The 15,407-nt window shown below is 39.7% G+C and overlaps 1 protein-coding gene across 1 annotated transcript; it reads left to right on the top strand.

Moving 5' to 3' along the window:
* Positions 1-151: 151 nt before the first annotated feature.
* On the top strand, positions 152-14,785 carry LOC105913049. Its single transcript, XM_031583412.1, has 6 exons — positions 152-341; positions 1,609-1,845; positions 11,369-11,665; positions 12,012-12,248; positions 12,414-12,509; positions 12,619-14,785. Exons 1-6 carry the CDS (start codon positions 152-154, stop codon positions 13,596-13,598), a joined length of 2,037 nt encoding a protein of 678 aa, XP_031439272.1. The 3' UTR covers positions 13,599-14,785.
* Positions 14,786-15,407: the final 622 nt, after the last annotated feature.

Genomic DNA, 15,407 nt, shown 5'->3' on the forward strand with positions numbered 1-15,407 from the left:
TGCATATTTGACCCCAAATTATTTCTAATATCTGTTCTTTTCAGGTGCATCCTCAAAAACCATCAATGCTGCCACTAATGGAATAGTAACCATACAGCATCTGGTTGAAGGAGAGATAGAAGACATTCTGTGGAAGCACAAAGGCAACAAGATGGTGGAGTGGGACAACAAGGCTGTAAACATCAGTGAATATTTAAAATTCAAGGGGAGAATTAAGTTAGACATAAAAACTGGGGCTGTAACCATTACAAATTTGACCAAGGATGACAGTGGATTGTATGACGCAGAAGTTATCATTCGAGGAAAGTTAATCAACTTAAAGCACAGAGTTGAAGTAACTGGTAAGCACAACAAGCTTTATTCACCTAATGGCACATTCTGAAAGGGGACCAGTCATTCTCTACAGTCTCTTTACAGTTATTGAGGTAAACAGACACAGGTCTATCCCTGTAGGGATCCTTTGTATGTTGTCAGACACTTATAATAACATTAGGAGCTTCTCAGTGGTGAAAACAATTAGTTTACTTTGATACAGATTCTTGCCCCTTGGGATTACATTGTATAGCCATTTTGCGGTTGCCGATTATAGCGTTCTAATTCAACACTGGACCAATTTTGATTGTTAATTGTCTACACAAATGCCTGTACTTCTGTGTATGCGATACATGTGATTTTAAATTACATAATATTCAGGCTCAGTTTGATGAACGTTTATGACTCAGAACCAATTCAGACAGTGATACAAATAATTCCTATAACCGGGAAGATCAAATAAATATATTCACGAGATTGTATTCTGTAATAACACTGTACTCATTCTTTCACCTCCAAATGTATGTGTAAGGTCTGTGTTCTGTCCGTGTTCGATTTCTGAGTTTGTCTCCCTTGTGTTGTCACATGTTTGTTCCCTTGTCCAGTCCTCGTGCTTCCTTGTTCCCGCCATGTGCTTTCCTATGTTTGTTTGTCTATGCCATGTGCTCTCTTGTTGTTGTTCGTATCTCCACCCCTCACCTGTGCCCAATCACCCGGTTTGCTTGTATTACTGGTTTCTCCTGTGTCCTGTTAATTCCCCTTGTTTAGTCCACCTGTGTCTCATTGTCTGCCCCGCCTTGATTGTTCTCACCCATCCCTCGTTATCTGTTGTGTGTGTGTGTATATATAGTCCTTGTATTCTTGTTTCTTGTTGCGTCTTCGTAATTACATGTTACCTGGTATGTTCATTGTTTTTCCGCTGTTCCTCGTGTTTCCAGCGATTAGCGCTTTCTCCTTGTTAAAGTAGTGATTTACTCGTGCTTCTGACCTCTGCCTGTACAACGACTACTCTCCTGCCTATTCCCTGTTTGGATTTGTTTGCTTTCTCTTGGACTGCTTACCTGTGTTCCGAACCCTGCTAGTAAACGATTATTCTTCACTCTACTGTATGTGTTCTGAGTCGTGCGTTTGAGTCCTGCACATCACCACCCTGTCATAATAGTATGTCCTGTACCATCTATCACAGTGAGTAGTTAGATCACACAAAAATCAGACGGGTGACAAAAATATTGCCCTCTCCTCCCAGTCTTATAATGTTTCATAATACTTTTGTAACATTTCATCTGTTTGTTGTAGACCCTGTCACTAAAGCAAAGGTCACCTGCCTAAGCAATGCAACACTACACTGTGAGGCAGAGGGTGACTCTCTGGATTACAGCTGGTCTGGGCCTGGACTGCAGACTGCAGAGATGAGGGGTCAGACTGGACCACAGATCAGTAAGGAAAACCAGGACGCAGTCTACACCTGTGTGGTGAACAACCCAGTTGGTGACAGCAGTGTGACCTACCATGCCAGTGACTGCTTTACCTCAGGTGATTACTTCCACGTCATGATATAACTATGTACAATCCTCTAATGGTGATGGTATTGCTGTTAGTTCCACCTTGTACAGGCTATTGCATGTTACATGGCCACGTGGAAGTTTAAACAAAAACACCTTACCATTCACAGCAGATAAAACAATAACAGTCATTCTGTTGTAAATGCAGGAGATCATCAGCTCATCCTAGGTGTAGTGTGTGCTGTTATTGTTATTGGTGCTGCTGCTGCTGGGTTGGGCTATTATTGCTACAAGAAAGGTAACTCTACAAAATACAAACTATTATATGTGATTAAATATGTAGACTGAAGATTATTCTAAATTCATCAAGTAATGTATGTATTTCTGAATAACAGGGCAAAAACCCAACCCAATGAGGGAAGAGACTGTAGTATTGCTCCCTGGGAATCATCAAGCTTCATCTTGTGTAGTAACACAAAATACCTGTGATCAAGCTTTAAACTCAGTTGAAGGAGAACCTAGAGTTGATGTGCAAGGCTTCTATGACAAATGTATTGCAATGAGCCCAACAACTCGTAATTTTCTATTGAATGTCCGGGGCCCCTTTAAGGAATCAGACTCTACACCAAAGCCTGATGCGAGTGCTGATCCTGATCATCATGCAAATCCCTCCTCTGGATCACCCAGACAGTCTGGAGACGCTGATCATACATTTAGTGATGACAGTAAGTCCCCTCTTCTCCACCTGAGGAACGTGGAGGGCACGTGTGAGAATGAAAGAGGCACAAACACAGGGACAGTGAAACAAAACCAGAGGACCATCAACAAATCCCCCTCTGGATCAGCAGGAAATGTCAGCACTGATGCCACAGATACACAATCATGTGAAAGGCTGGAGGAGAGTTTGAATGAAGGAGACAATTCAAGTGGAAAACCAATTATAACAGGCAGTCAAGCTACTCACACAGCAGCAACAAATACCTGTGACAGGACTTCAGACGCTGAGGATAGTTACAGGTGATGTTCAAGATGACAAAATAGATACCACTGTAAGGCTCAGCAATGAGGACATCACCAATACACTGACACATGAAGGGCAGAAAGAGAGACTAGGAGAAGGGGGTAGTTTAGATGGACAATCTACAAATTCAGTTCAGGATAAACTTGCTAGTCTGCACTCTGATGACATTGCTGAGACTTCCTCAACATGCCCACATGCAGATTCCTCCTCTGGATCACCCAGACAGTCCGGAAATGGAAATGAGAAAGGAACAAACACAGTAGCAGAGGAACAGAACCAAACCGCCAACCCGTCACTCTCTGGATCAGCAGGAAGCATCAGGAATGATGACATCAAGACATTACCACATGGAGGGCAGGAAGAGGGAATGCAAGTTGATGATAGTTCAGACGAAGATGTATAGACGATAGTTATCCAGACTTCAACAGATAACCAATATACAAAATGTCCTGAAGAACCAAAAACGTATGCTAATTCTTCCAACACTACTGGCGACAAACCTACAAGTGAGGATAAAGCTGAAATAGCAATGACTCAAGGTAAAAGTAATTCAGTATCTGTTAGAAAGGCCAGAGACCGTAGCTGTTTGCACATGAGCAGAGATCTGTTTTCGCAGCATCTCGTGATTTGGTCATTTTGCGGCAAAGAACCAGAGGAGTCTGCACAACAAAAGTTTGCTTGTTGTTTAGAGCTTAGTAGTAGAAGTTAGTCCTGTTTCCTATTCCTTTCAGTTAAAAGTTCCTTGAGTTTGCTGGATATTCCTGTGAATTGCTGTGCTGTCTACAATAGCGACGTAACCACCCATAAATTGCATTCCGACTCCAGAGGTGTTCTTGCAGACACACCAGGGCGATGCCACCATGCCTGAACCTCAACCTATACAGTTATATTATATATTATATATTATATTGATTATGCAATACACCACCATTTTGTCCAATCTGTAAATTTTAAACATTTCCACTCAAAGCCAATGTTTTTCAGTTTTGAAATTGAATTAAATTGTATTAAATTGAATCAAAAGTTTGTTAAGATCAGTTTTTACCAACCTTTTGTACATTTGTATCAGCAGAAAAAACATAACGGCAGTTACATATTGATCTTGATGATGCAAGGGGCCTTATCATAATTCTTGGCTTTTTTTAATAATTGTTACTGCACAGGGCCATCCTCTAAGAATAACAAAGGCAAACCAAACAAAGCTGAGGACAGGAAAGGTGATCATGTTTACTGAAAGCGAAGTGAAGTAGTTACAGTGAACAGTGAAGAGTGAAGTCGTTTTTTTCCCCTGAAGAATCCAAAGATCAATCCTCTCAGTCAAAACAAATGACAAAACATGCACATAGACACCTCTGCATGTTCCTAACTAGCCAGACACTTCTTTATGTTCACTACAGAAGAACTGGCCTGTTTATGATTCTTTATGGCTCACAGAAAACAAGGGTAAAAGACCCTTTTGGACAGTACATGATCATCTAGCCTACATGTAGATATTGTATTGTGTATATATTATCGTTATCTTCTTGATTTGTTTCAGACAATGTACTGTATATTACAAGAAATATTTGGCGTGTAAATATCCAAAGGGAAGAGTACACTTGGATTCATTTGAGGCAGTTCTTGCATTCTGTCACAGAAATGTGGACGTGCTGCTTTGAAGATATTCTGATTTAACTGTACTGTAAAAGAAACAGTTTTTAACACATGAGCCCCACAAACACTTTTTTCGTTTAGACATACAGCATGTGTGATATGTGTCTCTAAAAACCTGCATATGTTTTGTTATATTAAATGATCACTAAAGTCCATCTTACCAAGCACTATCATCAGTCACAAAGAAATGCTACTGCACTTGGAGAGCCAGTGTCAATGATGTGCCGACAAGCAGCCATATTTTCTATCATAAATGTTAAAATTAGTTGTACAACAGTTGGTGATATTGGTTACATTACCTTTGTCTTTTCGTGCACTCCTATTTTCAATATTAATACGGTTTCTCAGATTTCGTTTTTAAATTTAAAGCATTCATCTATTCAAAAGTCTTGTATGTCAGTGTTTTATTTACCATCTATGTCACCCTTACCTATTATTTTTCTATTCACTTATCCTCTCATTTGTAAAGCACTGATTTACCATTTTGTATGTATATGAATAAACTTGTCTTACTTATTCTGAATAATGGGGCCTTTCAAATTTTGTATTTGAATTACAAAGTAGTATCACTTTTATCCAAATCATTACATCAATGAATCCAAAGCATTGAGATGCTGGGTGGCCCCTCATGCTGCCATGGGGAAAGAGCAGATGGAAGCCCTCTTCAGATTGCAGTCCACAAGCTCACCTCTGTTTTCGCGACTCCAAGGTCATTCTGTTCCCTCCAGCGACTCCCAGGTCATTCTGTTCCCTCCATCGACTCCAAGATCATTCTGTTCCCTGCAGTGTTGGACTGCAGTGATTTCCGCATCATCCAATGCCTCAGTTCAGCAACACCCAGGTCGTTTAGTTATTTTGCGTTCTCTTTTTTCTCGCGCACCTGCGCCCAAGCCTTCCATGCAGCTCTCCGGCCTGATAGTAATATTTTTATACCATATATTTGGAGACTCAGTCTGAGATATGATCAGTTCAGGAAACAGGGAGACAGAGACAGAGGTATCACTCAAGACTTCACCTAAGACTCTTCTAACCAGCCATTGCAACATTTACGTTATATGTCCTCTGAGTATAAGGGGTGTCACCCTGTATTCATGAGGCCTTGGAGACACAAGTCTCTGAGCCATTTGCTGAAACTTTTCACACATCCCTCAGGACAATCTCTCTCTAACAGAATATTCAACCAGGAATGCTTACATTCTAGCCTAAGTCCAAATAAAAGCACAATTACAACTACATATAAGATCGAATTATTGACTATGGTATATCATTATTAACTCTAAACCTTAAATTCTGATTCCTTCAGGCCTCATGTGATTTTTTGTTTTGTCCTGTAGTTTCTCGATTTTACTTTTTTGGACATTTATGTTTGTGCTTTTCCTGTTTGGACCTTATCCATTGAATTCCATTGGATCTTTTGTGCTTTAGTATCCTGTTTTCTTTATTAACCCCTGTTATTTCCCTGTTCCCCTGGCTTGGCTCTCTGTGTCGTCTGAAGTCCATATCCAAAGAACTGACCACAGACACGGGACCATTTTGTCATTTAGCAGATGCCTTTATCCAAAGCGACTTACAAGGAAATTGCATTTATACATCAGGAGCAGTTTAGGGGTTCAGTGTCTTGCTCAAGGACACTAACATACTTGGTAAGGAGGAGTGGGATATCGAACTAGCAACCTTCCAATTACTTAACAACTCCTCTACCCCTTGTACCACTGTCGCCCCCAGCCAGAGCCTCTCTTCAAGAGATGGTGGAGGAAGGCCGCCTGTGTTTAGGTCCAACAGGAAGCGGGCGTGATGGTTCTGTGCCTTCTCCAGTGGGATGGCCACCTTCAGTAGTCTGTGCAGAGGTGTGCATGATCTGTACCGTGACAGCAGGGATCTGGGATGGTATGGCCTGCCATGCTGAAACTATTACTGTTCACATGATTGAACCCCTCCTCGTGTCTCCTTGAAAAGAGATACAAAGGACTGCACCCTGTGCACTAGACATTAAAAAGTGTTTGAATACTGACTCAGTGTAATATCTCACATGTGACACTGCAATGTTACTGAATTTTGAGTTTTGTGAATTTTGTGTGGGTAATGTTTCAATTAATGTACCGTAGTCTTTCTATGCAGAAAACATTTATCTACGCTTCAAGTGTCATGCTGAGCCTCTTTTCACTTTAAAGCAAAATAGTTATACTAGTCCCTAAGCACTTTTACATTTTAAATATATCGTATTTGATTTCAGAAAACACACCCATCAAAGTCAAAATCAAGACAAAATCAATTATATCAAAACAATCCATCAAGATAGCATGCAGCATACCTGCATGAAGTTGAAAAAGGTTACTAGATCAGAACCAGTCAGTAAATGCAGGACAGTTTGGATCCCATCCCTTCCTCTGCAGCAGAATGGTGAATATCAGAGTTCTATGGGCATTGCCAGTAAGCTGTGGGGGTGAGCTGACAGATACTGTGGATCTTGTTTGTTCCTCAGACTGACAGCTTTGGCTTCTGACAGAAAAGAAAGAAAAGAGACCTGTAGATTTTCAGACATGCAGCCTCACAAAGTTTGAGAGCACGGGAGAGAATGAATATCTGCTGAGAAAGAGAACAAGTTCAAATTAAGTATTTGTATGAAAGAAATTCCCTTTGTAAGTGGTTCCTACCTTTTTACCTTCACACCAAAGCTAAAGTAAAGTATGTAGTGTTGAAAAAAGCATCCGAGGTGGACAAAAAGACCTTTATGTGCCTCAAAGAGGTAATTCAGTCATGAAAGATCCTGTGTGAAATATTATTCTTAACAATGGTCCAGGAAGGGCTCCGGAGTTAAAATATAGGCAGAATTTCAACCTGATATATTTTCTTACATTTTAGCCTGAAATAGCTGAAACACACAGTCTAACTTCTGAGGATGAAGCTATCTGTTTTACAGATACTTACACAAAACTAAGATGTAAATAATCCTATGTAAATAACTATTTCCTGTGGGACCCATCTTAATCCCAATGGGCTCTTTCAATATCACAGCAAACATAGACATAGATCAGAGAAAGATTAATCTGGCTGTGACAACCAACTTTTGTCTCAACAGACATTGAGACTGAAATGTTGAACGCAGCAAGCTGATCTCATCACCGGTGTTGTCTGTGAGTTTCATTAGATGTTACAACTGACCCCTTACCCGGTCTCTGCGCTTGTCTTGTCTCAGAGGTGTGGCCAGATGATCCGGTTTTTAGTTGCACTTTCACATTGACATTCATGAGCACTATCAATAATCATGACTGGGATATTTTCGAAGAGGAGGACCATTTTCTGCATTATTTTCAGTCTGTTTTACGGTAAGCGCTATGTTTGATATGTTAACCAAATATACTATTACAGGCTATTAGTAAGCTTAGTACGAAGCCTAATGTTCGTGAATGTTGAGAACGCTGATTTGACATTCGTGGACTCGCATATAACAAAATGCCTTATCCTGTCGAACTGGTTTAGCTGATACATCCCAAAGTTATTTTAGTCACTTGTGGATGTTTTCGTTCAATCCTCATCAACCTCACTTTCTAAATTATAATGCAAAACTTGTATGAAGAAAATATTTGCACTATAATTTATGATTAGTAAAATGTTCGCGTACCCTAATGTTCGAGTAATCTGGTTGATTGCTGGCTGATGTCAGACAGCTTCAAGTTCCACAGTGTATTACTATGACTGTGACTATTATGAGACCAGACATGATGTTGTATTCTGAGTTTGAGCGCATTCTTTAGTTTATTGAATTAACAATTCCCTTTAAATATTTGATAGAAGAAGCATTTTAAAGGAGGAAGCTAAAGTGTGGAACTGGTAGCAGAAGCAACGCAATAAGGTTGGCAAGCTCACAAGACCAGTGGAGATAGGACTTAGAGGCTTTGTAGCTAAATCAACCACAACACTTCTGTTGGATTTTGGTTTTCGAGGACTTCCACTTAAAAGAGCTTTAAGGGGGTTATCTGAGGCTGTTAGAAAAGTGAGCCAGTGGCGGTGGCTGAGACGCTCGCAGACTACTTGGGGTTGTGAATTCACCTGAACTAAAACTGAGATATGTGAACTCTTGTTGAGGTGTATCTGTTGTTGTCTCTGGTAGTGGCATGTGTTCTAACTCATCATGAGTATGGAGGGGAGTGGGTCTGGGACACCAGACAGCACTGTTGAGCCTTCGGGAAGTCTAGGGGGCCAAATTCAAAGAAACACTGAGTGGGGAAGTTGCCTGCTTGAAAACCCCAGTCAGGTTTTATGGTTGGGCAGACATGTTGTTGTGTTTAGCACTTGTGGGCTACAGACAGTGCATGCTGTAGTGTGAAACAGTGCCTTTATAGATTCCAGGCTCAACATGCGGGACATGTTTCAGCAGGCTCCAGCCAGTTGTGTGTTGTTGTATCAGTTGTGCAGTGCAGGATCTGGTTGGGCAATTGTTACACTGGATAGGCCGCTGGCTATGACTACTTGCATGTGACATAGAGAGGATTGGCTGCTCTGGGAGGTCCCTAACCAAAGGCACAAGGCACATCTTATCCTGTGTATAACTACAAATTAAAAACATATTTTTTTGTGACAAACAAAATACCAGAGTGTCTTTATGCGAGCAGCTGAGGTGGTTATAGTTACTTTATGTACAAATACAACAATGATGTAATTTATTTCCACCCAAAAATATTTTATCTATTCATTTTATCAAAACTGGTAAATTGTTAACTGGGGATGAGAACGTGCACAGTTGTAAAAAAAATGTCTTTGCCTTGCTGCAGAAAATCGGCAGAAGTGCTTTAATTTCAGTTGTAACATGTTGGGAACAGTTGTTACAGTGACATACACAGTTGTAACATGCCAGTTTGAAGGGGTAAAGTAAAACTTACCAGAACAGCCACTTAACCCAGACTAGTGGTGGATTGGGGGTTTTCTGTAAGATGTAGTCTTTACAGTGTTTGTTTTCAAAATGCCAGATAGTCGCTTACAAACCAATGTTAAACACATGTTCACCGCAGCTCTCACCTTCATCTACATCTCCCTTGATACATCATTGTTATTTTTTCTTAATGTGTCTATTTGTCAGAAATATGTTGTAAGTAAATCAGGGTTATCATTCTATGATTAAGCCTATTGTACTTGTATCATACTTGACCAGCTTCATTCGAAATGCTGAATCTCTGCTCGCTAGATATGTTTGCTGGTTGCCAATTGTATGCCATGCCTGTTACAATAATCCCCAGCCAACCTCTCCTAGCATTTGATAAGATAATTGGAATATAACACATTGTATGCAGCTAAGAACTAGCATCTAGATAGGAAATCACTGATCATAACCACATGTTACTTGTGCCTTATTCCATTTCTTATTTTCCTACAAGTCAGTATACCACTAAAATGATTTTGAAGCTGTTATTTTATGGTAAAATAGTTGCATATTGTTACTGTGAAATGTGAAATCTTTATGGTGTTAATGGTTCTCCCCATTTAATTCCCTTTCACTTTGCTCATCTGGCTGGTAGGTTCAGGCAGATCTTGTTAAACTGCTGTTATAGCTTTACCTGAAATTGGACTTTTTTAGAAATCACAGAATGTCCATAACTGCACATTGTATTATCAAAAAGATAGCTAGCTGAATAATTTAATATACAAGAGAGAGAGAGACCTCACACTTAATGTCACATTTCACATGACACGAGTGCTCAACAATGAATTTATTACAAAACCAAATAACCAATATAATAACAGATGTATTTCATATAATCATTTATTTCATTGCATTACTTTATAAACATATATAAAATATACAAGACATATTTTTATTTTGACCTATTTTACACTGCGGAATTAGACCAAACGAGCATGGCATTATAATCCAGACTGTACCTAAACAAGGCATTACAGTAAATGTACGTGCCAGTCAGAAATGGGATGTGCCCTCTGCTGTCAATTTAGTGCAATGACATTCTAGGTTTTGAGGGCAATGTGGAATATCTGTTGACTGACTGTTCAGTGTTGTTTTAATTACTTAGAACTATAAGGGCACTTGTAGAGTGCAATCCTTCGCTGAGGCCAAATGCCGTATCTCTCAATGTTAATGAAAGTGAAACTAAATTTGTGGACCTGCCCTGTCATTCGGATCCGCTCCAAAATGTAATGGGTTCTTCCCTGGCCACAAGTTTCATTGGTGGTAGTTCAAAGCTGGTAGTTTCTCCTTAAAGGTGCAGTATATAGGGTTTAGGGTGATCTATTAGCAGAAAAGGAATATAGAATTCATTATCATGTTTTCATTAGTGTATCTTAGAATGAGCCCTTAGTATCTACATAGAGAGCAAGGCCACCATGTTGCGCCATCATGTTTCAACTGTAGCCCAGAACAGGCAAACCATAACCCTGGCACTTGAGATTTTTTACCTTTTTATGGCACCTGACAGCCACCATACCTCTCGTACACACTTGGGAAAGGAGAGAATCACAGACAGTGTCCTTAAAGGAGTTCCTTTGGCTTAAGGTTAATCATTTCAACAACTGAGTAGCCACTAACAGCAATTTATCTTATATGGCTATTTTATCATTTAAATTCATACTGGGTGATTGTATTATACTGTATATCTCCTAGGCTTTGTGCTGTCCATCATAAAGGGCAGCTGATTTACCACATATGCTTAAAAACAGTCTGTCAAGTCAAAGACTTTATCTGTATCTAGTCTTTTTGCATGTTGTGTTTTGGTCAAAACTAGAAAATGTGATGGTTAATGATACGCCTGTGGACATTTTTGCTTGTATTGTTTTTTTTTTAACAATAGTATTAGTAATTTCTCATAAAACATTGGCTTCATAATAAGTGCATATTTGACCTCAAATGATTTCTAATATCTGTTCTTTTCAGGTGCATCCTCAAAAACCATCAATGCTGCCACTAATGGAATAGTAACCATACAGCCCCTGGTTGAAGGAGAGATAGAAGACATTCTGTGGAAGCACAAAGGCAACAAGATGGTGGAGTGGGACAATACGGCTGTAATCGTCAGAGAATATTTGACATTCAAGGGGCGGATTAAGTTGGATGTAAAAACTGGGGATGTAACCATTCAAAATTTGACCAAAGATGACAGTGGATTGTATTATGCAGAAGTTATCATTCGAGGAAAGTTAATCATCCGAAATCACAACGTTGAAGTAACTGGTAAGCATAAGCAGCTCTATACACCTAAAGGGGAACATTCTCTACAGTCTCTTTACAATTACTAAGGTAAACAGACGCAGGTCTATCTGTGTATGGATCCTTTCCATCTTGTCAGACACTTTACACTGTACCCGATCTTACACAAGTACACTGTACCTGATCTTACACCTCCAAATGTATGTCCTGTACCATCAATCACAGTGAGTATTTAGATCACACAAAAATCAGAGTGGTGAAAAAACTATTTTACCCCTCCCCACCCCAAACCCCCATTATTAAATGCCCTCTCCTCCCAGTCTAATAATGTTTCATAATACTTTTGTATGACTTCATCTGTTTGTTGTAGACCCTGTCACTACAGCAAAGGTCACCTGCCTAAGCAATACAACACTTCACTGTGAGGCAGAGGGTGACTCTCTGGATTACAGCTGGTTTGGGCCTGGACTGCAGACTGCAGAGATGAGGGGTCAGACTGGACCACAAATCAGTAAGGAGAACCAGGACTCAGTCTACAGCTGTGTGGTGAACAACCCCGTTAGTGACAGCAGTGTGACCTACCATGCCAGTGACTGCTTTACCTCAGGTGATTACTTCCAATTCATAATATAACTATCTACAATTATCTTATGAAAGCTTGATGGTATTGCTGTTCGTTTAGCCTTGTACATGGCCACGTGGAACTTTAAACAAAAACGCCTCACCATTTACAGCAGATTTAACAATAACAGTTGTTCTGTTGTAAACGCAGGAGATCATCAGCTCATCCTAGGTGTAGTGTGTGCTGTTGTTGGAGTCATTGCTCTTGCTGGGTTGGGCTATTACTGCTACAAGATCAACTCAAGAGGTAACTCTCTACAAATACAAACTATTATAAGTGATTTCATATGTAGACTGAAGATTACTCTAAATTCATCAAAGTAATGTATATATATATATTCATATCTGAATAACAGGGCAGACACACACTGGGAATGAGATCAAACGTGAGACAACTGGAAAGATTATACCCAACCAAAAGATGGAGGAGAGTGTACTGTTGTTCCCTGGAAAACCTCAAGCTTCATCTTTTGCAGAAACACAAAATACCTGTGATCAATCTTTAAACTCAGTTGAAGGTGAACCTACAGGTGATATTCATGAAGGGCAGAAAGAGAGAATAGTGGAAGGGGGTAGTTTAGATGGACAATCTTCAAATTCAGTTCAGGATAAACCTCCCGCTTATGATGAAGAAATGAACAGCAACATTTCTGATGTTTTCAATGAAGGTAAAATGGCAGGTTATGTTCAGGCCATGAAACAACTATATGAACTAATTCCTGTTGAAGACAAGGTAAAACATTTTGAAAAAATGGCTCTAATGATCCCAACAACTCGTTATGTTCCCATGAATGTCCCGGGCCCCTTTAAGGAATCAGACTCTACACCAAAGTCTGATGAGAGTGCTGATCCTGATCATCATATAGGTTCCTCCTCTGGATCACCCAGACAGTCTGGAGACGCTGATCATACATTTAGTGATGACAGTAAGTCTCCTCTTCTGCACCTGAGGAACGTAGAGAGCACGTGTGAGAATGAAAGAGGCACAAACACAGGGACAGTGAAACAAAACCAGAGCACCATCAACAAACACCCCTCTGGATCAGCAGGAAATACCAGCACTGATGCCAGAGATACACTATCATGTGAAAGGATGAAGGAGAGTGTGAATGTAGGAGACAATTCAAGTGGAAAAACAATTATAACAGGCAGTCAAGCTACTCACACAGCAGCAACAAATACCTGTGACAGGTCTTCAGATGCTGAGGATAGAGTAACAGGTGATGTTCAAGATGAAAAAATGGATACCACTGTTAGGCTCAGCAATGATGACGTCAACAATATACCAATGCATGAAGGGCAGAAAGAGCGAATAGGGGAAGGGGGTAGTTTATAGATAGACAATCTTCAAATTTAGTTTAGGATAAACCTGCTGTTCATGATGGAATGAAACAGCATGAAGAAATGAACAGCAATCCCACAGATGTAAAGAACACACCAACTTCTGATGTTTCCAATGTAGGTCAACCTCCATCTCGCGTTGAAACCATAATAAAATAACTTTCAGATGGACAATCTTCAAATTCAGTTCAGGATTAACCTGCTAGTCTGTACTCTGCAACAAGGTCTGATGACATTGCTGATCCTTCCTCAACATTTGTAACATGCCCACAAGCAGATTCCTCCTCTGGGTCCAGCCTGTCCATGTACACTGATGCTGCTAGTGTTGCCAGTAAGACTTATTGTTCAGCTGACATGAATATGGAGGGGATGTGTGGAAATGAGAAAGAAACAAACACAGTAGCTGAGGAACAGAACCAAACTGCCGACCCGGCACTCTCTGGATCAGCAGGAAGCATCAGGAATGATGACGTCATCAACACATTACCACATAGAGGGCAGGAAGAGGGAATGCAGGTTGACGATAGTTCGGACGAAGATTTATAGACGATAGTTATCCAGACTTCAACAGATAATCAAGATACAACATTTCCTGAAGAACCAAACACATATGCTAAGTCTTCCAACAGTACTGGTGACAAACCTACAAGTGATGTTAAAGCTGAAATAGCAATGACTGAAGGTAAAAGTAATTCAGCATCTGTGAAGTGCTCCAATACTGACTGATGATCCAGTGATTGCACAATCTGCTGGCACACAAGCTCATTCACACAGTGATACACTTGACACCCCAATTGGACCCCCAGACCCAAGTCAAAATGCTTACAGAAGAACTGAAAGAACCTTCAGACAACCCCCAAGGTATCGAATCAAATCAAATCAAATCCAAAATCATTATATTCAATAACTTCATTATGTATTTTGTTGTCTTTTTCTGCAATCAACCACCATTTTGTCCTATGTGTAAACTTCTACTCACAACCATTGTTTTCAGTTTTGAAACTGAATTAATTGTATTACTGTATGTTCTTGTTGGTTCTTACCAATCTTTTGTACATTTGTATCAGCAGAAAATAACATGATGGCAGCCACATCTATCTTGATGATGCATATCATAATTCTTGGCTTTTAGATATTTGTTACTGGACAGGGCCGTCCTGTAAGAATAACAAAGGCAAACTAAACAAAAGGTGATCATGTTTACTGAGAGCTCGTGGCCAGGAAGTAGTTTTTTCCCCCTGGAGAATCCAAAAATCAACCCTCTCAGTCAAAACAAATGACAAAACATGCACATAGACACCTCTACGTGTTCTGAACTAGCCAGACACTTCATGTTCACTACAGAAGAACTGGCCTGTTTATGATTATTTATTGCTCACAGAAACAAGGCTAAAAGACCCTTTTGGACGGTACATGATCATCTTGCCTACTTGTAAATACTGTCTTGTGTAGATATTATCATTATCTTCAATGATGTGAAAACAAGCAGCCATATTTTCTATCATAAATCATATAATTAGTTGAACAACAATGGATGTTATTGGCTATACTACCTTTGTTTTAAAAATGTTTTTGATGCACTCCTCTTTTCAATATGTATGCTTTTAATGTAAAGTTTTCATGCACTCTCAGATTTATTTTAAATTTAAAGCATTCATCCGTTTAAAAGCCTTGTATGTACCATCGATTTTACTTTTTCCTTGTATTTGTCTATGTTCATTTATCCTCTCATTTGTAAAGCACTGAATTACCATTTTGTATGAATACAAATAAACTAGTCTTGCTTTACTTAGTCTCAATAATG

Source organism: Clupea harengus, chromosome 16 (genome assembly GCF_900700415.2).
Source record: "Clupea harengus chromosome 16, Ch_v2.0.2, whole genome shotgun sequence".
Taxonomy (NCBI): Eukaryota; Metazoa; Chordata; class Actinopteri; order Clupeiformes; family Clupeidae; genus Clupea; species Clupea harengus.

Bases quoted from the DNA above. Each gene is read 5' to 3' on its own strand.
- LOC105913049 (XM_031583412.1), top strand. From the start codon at position 152: ATGGTGGAGTGGGACAACAAGGCTGTAAACATCAGTGAATATTTAAAA. The intron at 342-1,608 runs GTAAGCACAACA...TGTTTGTTGTAG, and splicing joins GCACAGAGTTGAAGTAACTG to ACCCTGTCACTAAAGCAAAG. The intron at 12,510-12,618 runs GTAACTCTCTAC...TCTGAATAACAG, and splicing joins CTACAAGATCAACTCAAGAG to GGCAGACACACACTGGGAAT.